The sequence below is a fragment of the Loxodonta africana genome, chromosome 27 (genome assembly GCF_030014295.1).
Source record: "Loxodonta africana isolate mLoxAfr1 chromosome 27, mLoxAfr1.hap2, whole genome shotgun sequence".
NCBI lineage: Eukaryota > Metazoa > Chordata > Mammalia > Proboscidea > Elephantidae > Loxodonta > Loxodonta africana.
Genome location: NC_087368.1, coordinates 18,754,614 through 18,766,758, shown reverse-complemented (window position 1 = coordinate 18,766,758; position 12,145 = coordinate 18,754,614). Strand labels below are relative to the sequence as shown.

Here is a 12,145-nt window from a genome sequence, read left to right as displayed (position 1 = left end):
AGATTACTTATTCCAGAATTAATTATTCCACTTACCATTGCTACAGCCAGGATCCTAATTTATTAGATTACTAAACCTCTAGCCCACATTAGCGTCTAGGCAGTGGTACCAGTTACCTTCTTCAGGGCATCCATATATATAGGATATAGTTTCTCTTGTGTAGCCATATTGAACTGTGTATGCAATGTCACAAAGTTCAGACAGCAGATCTTTTCCTTCTCTTTTGACCCACCCCTTAATTCCCTTTTTGCATCCATGATGACAAGGAGGTTTTCATCCCCGTAGTCAAAGAGATCTCAAATTTGGCCCATGACCTTTTCTTGAGACAACCATATAAAGCTCACAAATGACTAGATTGAGTCAAACCTGTCTTCACTGAAGGAGAAGCAGGATAAAGTCTAATGGCTGAATCCATGGACTTTTGGGTACACAGTCCTAGTACCTTAGTCAAGTAGTAAAGGCCTTGGCTTTGTCTCCTGTAAACTGGTGTTATGGATTGAATTATGTCTCTCAAAAATGTGTTGTAAATCCTAACCCCTATATCTGTGGTTACAATCCCATTTGGGAATGGGTTTTCTTTGTTATGTTAATAAGGCAGGATTAGTGCAGGGTGTGTCTTGAGTTAGTCTCTTAAGATATAAAAGAGATTAAACAAGGAAGCCAGCAAATAGAGATAGGGAAAGAGAGATGCCAAGCCACATGAAGACTGCCCAGGAGTAGAAGCTCAGAAGAGACAAGGACCTTCCTACAGAGCCAACAGAGATAGAAAACCTTTCCCTAGAGCCAGCACCCTGAATCGACTTGACAGCAAAGGGTAAACTGTGAGAAAATAAATTTGTTTGTTAAAGCCTTCCACTTGTGGTATTTCTGCTATTGGAGCACTAGATAACTAGGACAATCGGGAATGGTGTTGGGGTGAAAAAAAAAAACCAGCAGCTAGACATTAGATAATACAAGTTAAGCACTTAACAATATGCTTAGAAAGTTCTTAAAAAATGCTTTCCCTTGGGATGATCATCATGATTATGATCATGAAAAAGAAGAGTTATCAGGGTATGTACCACATAGAGTGCTGGTTACCTCCTTTTATGCAATCTCTACTTCTTTCTTAGTTCAAAGAACTCCTAGCATTGCATCCTGACCAATGACCATCTTTCTTGGCTTCCTTTGCCACTTGGTTTGGCTATGTGGCCATGCTCTGCGATGATGACATATAAGTTGACAGGTTTATGAGGTGGTCCTACAGAGGAGTCTAGGTTAGGAAGGCTCCTAGGAGGAGGGAGGCCTCTCTCCCTCTCTTTCATGTATCTGTGGTTTATAGGCTGAAACATGTATGAAATTGATCTTTCTCCAGCAACCATCTTGGAGAATGAGGAGAACTCGAGGAAGGAAGACACAGGTTGAGGATGTTGAAGCAGAAAGAAGAAAGCCTGGGACCAAATTTACACTCTGGAGCTGTTATACTACCCACATCTGGACTTGTTCATGAAAGACAAATAAACTTCTATTGTCTTGAAACCAGTATTATTCTGGTGATCTTTTCTTTTTTAAATTTTACTTTGTTGTTGTTGAGAATATACATGGCAAAACACACACCAATTCAACAGTTTCTATATGTACCATTTAGTGACATTGATTACTTTCTTTGAGTTGTGTAACCATTCTCACACTTCTTTTCTGAGTTGTTCTTCCTTCATTAATGTAAATCCACTGTCCCCTAGGGTTCTTATCTAATCTTCCAAGTTGCTGTTGTAACTTTGACCCTGTATAGATAGTTCTTAAAAGTGCATAATGCTGAAGGCAGACATTTTTTACTAGTTAAGCTATTGTCTGGTTTTAAGAAGACTTCAAGGGATATTTTTGGTTTGAGGTTTAAAGAGTATCTCAGGGCAATAGTTACCAGGGGTTCATCCAACCTTCATGACTCCAGGAAGTCTGGAGTCCATAAGAATTTGAAATTCTGTTATGCATTTTCCCCCTTTTGATCAGGATTCTTCTATAGAATCTTTGATCAAAATGGTCAGTAACAGTACGTGGGCACCATCCATCTCTTCTGGTCTCATGGTAAAGCAGTTGTTTATAGAGGCAATTAGCCACACATTCCATATCCTCCTTCTGTTTCTGATTCTCTTTCTTCCTCTGTCTTTTCAGGCAAATAGAGACCAAATTGTTGTGCCTTGGATCACCAATTGAAAGCATTTAAGACCCCAGGCACTGTGCATTGAACTAGGAGGTAGAATAGAAGCACTAAACATGTTATTAGGCCTATTAACTAGTGTGTCCCATGAAATCATGACCCTAAACCTCCAAACCAAGAAGACAAATCCCATGAGGTTTTTTGGTTGTATATAAGTATTCTGATGGTTTTCATATCACAGATGAACTTCAGCCTAAATTATACAGAAGATTTTTTTGTTTTCAGTTAACAGCCCTCTTTTCACCTTTTACGGGTGTTGTATTCTTGAGAGGGATCTTTATTTTCAGAGTGTTATGAAGGTGTGAAAGAGCCCTGGTGACACAGTGGTTTAGTGTTTGGTTGCTAACCAAAAGGTTGGTGGTTGGAACCCACCAGCCACTCTGCGGTAGAAAGATGGGGGCAGTCTGTTTCTGTAAAGATTTTACAGCCTTGGAAACCCTATGGGGCAGTTCTATTCTGTCCTATGGGGTTGCTATGATTCAGAATCAACTCGACAGCAATGGTGTTTTTTTATTTTTATGAAGGGGTGAGGAAGTCAAATTGGAAAATCCAAAAGGTGGCTAAATTGCTCTTCATGGGAAAGGGAACACAGAAAGATCTGTGGGAAGGGTGGGAGATGAAGGAGAGAGGAGAGGCTGCTTAGGGAGAAGAGCAGAAGCATAAAGGACATTTTGCTGGTTGCTGAGGAGGAATTTTGTAGAGAAGAAACAACTAGTGTCAGAGAGGAAACTGGCTGAAAGAACAGAGATACTTTAAGAGCTTCTACAAAGTTGCTGAACATAGTATTAAAAGTAAACTCCACTTGATGCCCCCAACCATCTTCAGTAAATATCCAATGTCTTTGTAATTTGTTATATAATTGGATATATTTGTGTTTTATATGTGTGTGTCACAGTGTTGAGTTCTGTTTCAAGAAAGATACCGAACAAGAAAAGGAGCTGTTCACACGATTCCTGTCACAGGATTATTGATAATGAAAGTCCCAGCTAAGAAATCTGACATCACCATTCCTTCGGGAAAGCATCCAGTGAAATTGGGGGGTACTTAAAAGTTGGGACTATCTTAAGAGCTCAAGTGAAATTACTTCCAGATTATCTTTGAATCACACTTGTCTACATTACGGACACCTGTTGTAGTATCAACTGGTTGCTTATAAGAAAACACTTGACTATCAATTTTAAACACAATGAAAATACTTTTAAGATCAGTACCTCAGGACTTTGTACTTTTGGAAGTTTCTGGTGATAAACTGTAATAACAATAAAATCTTTATCTAAGGCTGTAACTTTCAATACTTCTCCATTCCCAAGCCCAAGAAAGTCAGTCACCACATCTCTCATTGGGAAGTACATTAGTGAAAGTCAAAAATAAGTACGTTAAATCCTAAAGGGGGAGCCAGAATTATTGGTACCTTCAAGTGTTAGATAATTATTTTGCTCTTTAATAAAAGCCGTACCTGTGAGACCGTAGATTTGTTCGATAATCTTGATATCACCTGAAAGAGCAAAAAATGAGTAGAAGTTGTTTAACAATTATTCAAACCTTCCCTGGTGGTTTGGGACAGAGATGAAAGGAGATAGATGCTCAGATATAGTGTGGGTAATGGTGCCATCTTCCACGTGGGTAGGCCAGAGAAGAGAAAATACCCCTTCGAAGGCGCTGAAAGCTCTTCTCACATCCCAGCCTCTAGGGTCTCTACTGACCACCGTCTATAGTGAAAAAAGCCACAGCAAACTGAGTATCTAGCACAAGGCATCACACCTAGGAAATAATGATGAAAACCGTGGGCTTATTGCCTATATATTTCCCATCTTGATGCTTCATTATCTCTACTTTTCCTACTTCCTCATTCCTCTTTCCTGTTCTTTTCTTAATTCATCATCCATGCTTTCTCTGTCTGGCTCCATGAAAGCAGAAATCTATAGACAACTCATTTCAATTACTCATCTCCCTTTCTTAGTTTAATATGGGTGGGGATTATGTCTCTTTTCTTACCCTTTTGTTTTACTTTCTGGCTCTTTTGTTTATGTTCATTGCCGGCTAGGATTAGATTTAGTGGGGCGTCCTAATCCCCTACTTAATTGAATCCATGATCCCACTGATGGTAAAAAAGAAAAACAAAAAATGCTGCCAATCCAACTGTGATGTGCCACTGATGATAAGATAGATCCCAAATTCAGAATCGCTAAAATGTGAAAAGTGAATTCTGTGTTAGAATTACTTAAATGCAAACCTCAGGGTACCTCTTGTATAAAATCAAGCTGTGGAAATGGGGACGAGTACATGAAAAAACATGCATTTTCTACGATGTATATAACAACCCGGGAACATGTGTCAGGTCTCATCACATTGGTTTTTTTGGTTCAAATACACTTTTTTTGTTTTCAAGTGGTAATAAATGCTATAAATTAACATAATTTTATTCATATTGAAAAAACAAAAACTTGACTTGAAAATGATCTACCTAGTTAAGCCAGACATATTTGGTAATGTTGTCACCCTCTGCTTCCCCCCGCCCAGATGATTAGGGAAATAGATATGTTATTATTTACACAAATGCCGACATCCTTATTGCTGTGCAAATATATGTTTCATCAATGTTTAATTTTATCAGTCAATCCATTCTACATCTGCCTAGTTGCCTAAATATGCATTAATCAGAAGCATCATAGACATAAGTTTTGTGATAATTCTCTAAACGATGACAAATAAAACAGCTGAATAATTAAAAACGTGAAAAAATAGAACAAAATTACGGTGCTGTTGCTACTGTGGTAGACACAAAGATGTGTTTTAAAAAGTCTTTCAGGGGCAGCTCAGATTAGAGGAAAGGTATCCATGTTTGCCATACGCTGCTAACCTAAAAGGCAGGCACTTTGAAGCCCACCCAGCAGCACCACAGAAGAAAAGCCTGGTGACCTACTTCTGTAATGATTATAGCACGAGAACCCTATGGAGAAGTTCTACTCTATGACACACGAGGGTGCCACGAATCAGAACCGACTAGAAGTCAATGGGTTTGGTTTTTGTGGCTTATCATAATGAGACTCAGGAAACCTGGATACCTCTGGATCAGAGATACACTATGAGGTATGAGAGAAAGACACTGGCTTTGGTGTCATTTGATTTGAGTGTGACTCTCAGCTCCCAGGCTTCCTTCTAGCAGGAGTTCTGTCAAGTTGTTAAATCCCTGCCTTGTTTCTCTATATCAGAGCTTCTCAAACTGTAATGTGCATACGAATCACTTGGGGATCTATTAAGTTGCAGAGTTTAATTCAGGAGGTCTGGGGTGGGGGCCAAGATTCTGTATTCTCAATGAGTTCTCAGGCATTACTGACGCTGCTGGCCCATTAGGCACATTTTGAGTAGCAAGATCTCATAACCAACATCACTGCTATTGTCATCTTATCCCCTATCAATTCATTAAGTATTTGCTACGTATGTGATACCATGGACTGTCAAAAGGATGAATAAATCTGTCTTGGAAGAAGTACAGCCAGAATACTTCTTAGAAGAGAGGATGATGAGACTTCGTCTCACATACTTTGGACATGATATCAGGAGGGACCAGTCCCTGGAGAAGGACATCATGCTTGCTAAAGTGGAGGGTCAGCAAAAAAGAGGAAGATCCTCAACAAGATAGACTGACACAATGGTTGTAACAATGGGCTCAAACATAGCAAGAATCATGGGGATGGCACAGGACTGGGCAGTATTTCGTTCTGTCATACACAGGTTCACTATGAGCCGGAACTGATTCAACAGCACCGAGCAACAATACATGTGATAAGGAGCTCTGGTGGGGCAATGGTTAAGTGCTTGGCTGCTAACCAAAAGGTCAATGGTTCGAACCCACCAACCACTCCACGCTAGAAAAGACCTGACGATCTGCTTCCGTAAAGATTACAGCCTAGGAAACCCTATGGGGCAATTCTACTCTGTCTTATAGAGTCTACTATGAGTAGAAAATCAACTCCATAGCATACAACATGTATGTGATAAGTATTCCTGATAAGAGTTTCCCAGGTATTATGCCTATTAATTCTCACTGCAACCTTATGAGGCAGGTATTTTAAATCTCCATTTTGCAGAAGAGGAAACTAAGGGCATAGGCAGTGTTAAGTGACTTGTTCAGAGTTGCAAGGTAGTAACAGACAGAGTAGGAAAATGAACACGGGAGCATTTGATGCTAGGGTGGGTTGTTATGGCGATTAAACACAATGATATATGTAAAAGTCACTGGCATGCAGTATAATTTTGTTCCTCTTATTTCGATGGCTTTGATTCTCCAATGTACCTCGTTTACCAAATTCACTGATACAGATGGTCAAGGGTCATATATCTATATGAATGAGAGATTTGTAATTTCCCAGCACTGTGCTAAACATCCTGAATAAGTTCATTTATATATAGTATTATCACACGCTTTTTAAAAAAATTACTGATATACTCTATTCACTAGCACAACATCCAGTCAATTCTGCCATGTACAAGGGATATTGGTTTAATGGGAATATAGCACCTTAGAGCTAGAAGTGGCCCTACAGAGTATCTGTCCAATGGTTTCCACACCAGCCACATCATGGAATATCTTGACAAGTGTCCTTTAAAAAAATCCAATTCCAGCTCCAATTACAGAGAGTCATTTTTAGTTGGTGGTGGTGGGGTCCAGAAATCCAAAACTTTACTAATGTCTCCAGGTCAGGTTTCAAACAACTGAATTAGTTGAACTCCCTAACTTTACAGATGTAGAAACTGCCCCAATTCATGCATCTAGCTAGGAGCAGAACCTCCACCACAAGCCAGGGCATCCTTACTCTCAGTGTTCCTCACACAAAGTCATAAGCCTTCTAAGGTACTTCTACTAGAAGCTAATGCTTATTTGGACTAAAAGGCTGAATTCCTGATGTGTTGTGAAGTTTAATCCAGCCCAAGGTTTGATGATTGCTGCCAGAAAGCAGCCCATGAAAACTTTTCTGATAACCAGGTCACCCAAGCAGTGCTTTACCTTTTTTGGATCACAGACTTTTCTGGAAATTTGAGGAAAACTAGGCATTCTCTCCCTGAGGGTGGGGGGCAGGGAAGCATGGATACAATCTTTGGATGGAAAATGTTTATTGATCCCACTTTTTTGTTCCACCAGCTTGAAGAAGACTCAAAGACTTTGACGATTTTGAGTCCTCTGTATGTGAAATTTTGTACATCACTTAGAGAGTAGAGATAATACTATTGGTCACCCCTAATGGTGATAAATTTTAAAAAGAACAGGTGAAATAAATGGCCGTTGGGAAGATAAAAGAGAAGTACATCAGACACAAGAGAAGGAATGAAGCTTGTTGCCATAAAGTTTTGAAAGAGAGAAAGATAGTTGAGGGTCAGCATACTCAGTTCTTAGAATTGTATTCTTCAATCTGTTGGAATGGGAGTGTGGGCAAGAAGGACTGAGATCTGTCTTGTCAGAAGGTTACCGTGGTTAGAGGTAAGGTTTTATAAATTTGTAGTCCATTCTCAGTGATGATGAGTTGGTTTAAAAAGTGTTCACACAGCTATTTTTTTCTTTCAATTTTTCCTATTTGAACCACCCAAATTACTCTGAGTCCAGTGAGAACTGAGAGAGAGGGCTCTTAAATTGAAAACACACTGATCATTGGCACGGAGAACCAGACAGAGGAAAAATGATCTCTTAGTACTCATTCTATCTTGCAACAAAAAAGCAAAACTCATTCACCACCTTTTGTTCAACCCATGTAGAGAGAAAAAAAAAAAAAAAACAAAAAAGCAAAACTCATTCACCACCTTTTGTTCAACCCATGTAGAGAGAGGACCTCAAAATCCTACTACAGAGTTTGAATTACACTTGGTAATCAAATGCACTAGGCATATTAATAATCATTTTAGATGTGAAAAATGCCACTGCATTTTCTAATTTTGTCTTTACTTAATGAAGACACTTCTATAAGAGTGTGCATAGGATTATAACTGAGCTTGGCCATCCAACTCATATTTTTCCTTAAGCTCTTAAATTTCCCAATTGTAAATTCTCCTGCTATTAGAATGTCTACAAATGCTATGAATTTGGAAGGGAGCTCTTTAATTTCTTTCACCTATTTTCTCCCACCTGTTAGACATCGACAGACCACACTATGACAGCAAGGTATAGGGTCGAGCCTTTTGTGGGATGCTAATGCCACATCTTTAGGAGAAACTTGAGTGGCTTTTCAGTAGTGACGTGGCATTATCAGTAAACTTTCCTTACTCTCGCGCGCATTTTCAAAAGGCCAACCACCAGAAAATGGACTATTATGAAGCAGGAAGGAAGAAAGTATGGATGGAGCCAAAAATGATGAATCTGTGAATTCCACATTGTAACCTACTGAGCCAGTGGACCAAATATGGTAGAAAATCTATTTCCATTATTTACTTGGCCCACAGGTTAGAATAACAAGCCTCTGGGTCTGGAAATGAACTCTCAACTATGGTATCTCATAAGACACTGAAGCGCCCTGGCAGGAATGTTATCTGCAGCCGATTGGTCAACTGGCAAATACGATGCAAATTACAAAACCCTTTTTTCTGATTGATTCATGATATCTTCTGTTTCATTAATAATGACACACGGATTAAGTCACAAAGCAGATTAAAGGAACATGTTTCCTCATTCAGGAAGAGGGATTATCCTATGTTTTATCTTGTTCACTGGACAGCAACATAACCAGTATTGGTGGTCATTTGCAATAAAGAGAATATGAATGAAGGATACTCACTGATATCCCTATAATTCACACAGTTAAAACATCCCCTTCTGCCAAAACATAAATAATTCTCACATAATACAAAGCAAGTAGCAACTTGATGGGTCTCATTTTCTTCTTTGATCTGCTTCTCCCTCTTGTAGACTCAAGCGGAGGTGCCAAAAAGCAGTAAATGACACTAAAGGCAGATGATAGGTGAGAAGAGGAAATGGAAACTTCTGGAGAAAGGACAGGCTTTTGAATAAAGGAGCATTAATTTTTAATGAAGGGGCCCTTGTGACCCAGTGGTTGAGCACTAACTAACTGAAAGGTCAGTGGTTTGAACCTACCAGCCACTCAAAAGGAGGAAGATGTGGGTCTGCTTCCGTAAAGATTATAGCCTTGGAAGCCCTATGGACAGTTATACTCTGTCCTACAGGATTGCTATAAATTGGAATCAACTTCATGGCACACAGCAACAATTTTTAACAGGAGTCGCTGGGTGGTGCTTGTAGTTAGGTGCTTGACTATTAGCTGAAAGGTTGGTGGTTCAAATTTACCCAGAGGTGCCTTGGAAGACAGGCCTGATAATCTGCTTCCAAAAGGTCACAGCCTTGAAAACCCCATGGAGCAGTTCTACTCTGCACACATGGGATTGCCATGAGTTGGAATTGATTTGACGGCAACTAACAACAATTTTCAATGAAACAAGTCAGAGATTTTACTACTATCCAACCTAAAGAAGAGGTTTTTGAGGCTGTTTTGAACTCTACGCAAGTAATGGTTTCTATTTCCTTTGTTTGTTGTATAACATAGACACAGGAATGAAGTTTTAATGAAAAAAATGAATGATTTTGACATTTCCCAATTTCACCCTGAGCTCTGAAGTCATGGCAGGCTAGTAAGAGCTACAGGAAACTTCTCCTCCCCTAGGTAAATACTACTAATTCTAATGCAGAAACCACAGGTCAAGGAATAGAGCCCAGCTCTGAATTCACTGACTGTCAAATCTGGAGAATCAGATACCGAGCCCCTAACGTAGGAAGACACCACACAAACTCTTCATCTCTATATGTTATGTAAAAGGTTTATGTGCCAAGGTGTTGCAGTCCACTTAAGAGGTAGTATAGCCTAGTGGTTAAGACTTAGAATTTTCCCTGGTCCTGCCACTAATTAGCTATGTGACCTTGGACAGTATATTAATTAGGACGGTCTCACTCACTCACTGCCATCGAGTCGATTTTGACTCATAAGCAACCCTATAGGACAGAGTAGAACTGCCCCGTAGAGTTTCCAAGGAGTGCCTGGCGGATTTGAAGTGCAGCACTCTTGGTTAGCAGCCGTAGCACTTAACCACTATACCACCAAGGTTTCCAATTAGGATGGTAGTAATAGTGAAATATTAAATAACGTTCTAAGTTTCAGCAGCTTCATACAAAAGAATTTAGTTCTCATTTGTACCACAGTCTGATATGGGCCAAGTCATTTTCCTCTAAATGGTTATTCAGGGACCCAAGTGTCTTCCATTTTGTGGTTCTGCCATTGCTGGCCTCAGGATTTTACTAGCACCATCCAACTGGCAACCCAGGGAAAAGAGCATAGGGAAGGCATACTGAGCATGTGACCACCCCAGTCTAGAAGTGACATGTCACTTCTATTTACATTCCATGGACCAGAACTAGTTTCATGGTCACCATCATTTGAGCTTCTCTGAGGCTTCATTTCCTCCTTTCAGAAACGATAACAACTCTATAGAGTTGCTTCGAGGATTAAATGAGATATTATGTGCAAGCTGAACAAATCCTGGAGACTCAGCTGACCATAACTGATACTGGGTCACATTAGGAGAAATGCAGTACAGCAATCAAAAAAATAAATAAAAGAATTCTAATATTTTTGGGTGTGTCTCTCAAGAATGTTAAAGGAGATGCATTTGAAAAGCTACAGTAAGACTCTTAAAATTACCCCTTCTTTTCTATTCCCTGGAGCCCTGATGGGGCAGTAGTTAAGAGCTATGGCTGCTAAACAAAAGGCTGGCAGTTCAAATCTACCAGCCACTCCTTGGAAAGCCTATGGGGCAGCTCTACACTGTTCTGTAGGGTTGCTATGAGTTAGAATCCACTTGATGGCAATGGCTTTGGTTTGGTTTGGTTTCTGTTCTCTTAGCAATACCAAGATCTGTCTGTCTCTCTCTCACACACACACAGTTCTCTCATTGAAGCTGCCCTGGACCCTTCTATTCAGGCTCCTCATCCTCCTGTTTCTCTCTGGTCATCATGTCCAATATTCCTGTCTGAGGGGACTGATAGGTGGAAACCCTCTCTGGTTTCTCAGGGGAGTGAAAGCATTTGGACCCTGCTGGGCATTGCAAGCCTCTTTCTACTTCAACTTCATGAGCCATGGGGACTTCTCCCATAGAACTTCTAGTGAAAAAGTCCTCAAGGTGTTCCATTTGCAAAGTACTTAGTCCAATGTCTGGCATAAAGAATCATACATATAAATAAATGTTAATTATATTTTTACTGATACACTGATAATGTAGAAGAGTTTTTTTCTCAATCAGGCTGGTGGGAAGTAGGGTATTATGACATTTTACATCAATTGTCTAGCTAGGTCATGGTTATCTAAACATTCACACAGATGAGTTTGTTCATCTTGAAATTAATATATAAGTAGGGTTCCTTGACAAATGGGCCATGAAATTACTAAACATCAGTTTTCCCCAAATTGCTCTTCTGACAGAAGGACTGTCACTCTACGCCATTAAAACACATTTTTGTTTGCACAGCACTAGGTGGAATACTTTATATAAAGAAATGGCTTGACATTCTGTTTTCTTCTTTCTCAACCTCTTTATCTGCTCATTTAAACAAAGACATTTTCCAATGTCAGTGTGTATTAATAGTAGTCAATAAGACACCAGAAATATAGAGAAATTAACTCAAGCATGATTTTAACTTCCTAACTCTGAATTCAAACATGCAAATCACAAGGCTCTGAAATGGAAAGAAAACCCAAAGGGGTTGCTTGTGCTTGTTACTAACTGAAAAATTTGGAAAATGTGGGATGATTGTGAGAGAGGGAGAGTTATTTAATAACAAGTGGTTCACATCATTCTAGAAAGAAAAAAAAAAAAGAGGAAAATACACACTATTACATAAAGAGAACTAACTAGAAATCTCTGAACAATGACCTATAGTTTTAAGATTTTAGGCTT

General features: G+C 39.5%; 1 protein-coding gene across 1 annotated transcript in view; it reads right to left on the bottom strand.

Annotated features, from left to right (window-relative positions):
* The window catches only part of KCNH8 (potassium voltage-gated channel subfamily H member 8), a 447,419-nt gene that overhangs the window by 35,535 nt on the left and 399,739 nt on the right, over positions 1 to 12,145 (bottom strand). The window contains exon 12 of the mRNA XM_003415733.3: positions 3,654 to 3,692. Within this exon, the coding sequence (XP_003415781.2) occupies positions 3,654 to 3,692 (39 nt within the window). The remainder of the gene's footprint in view (positions 1 to 3,653; positions 3,693 to 12,145) is intronic.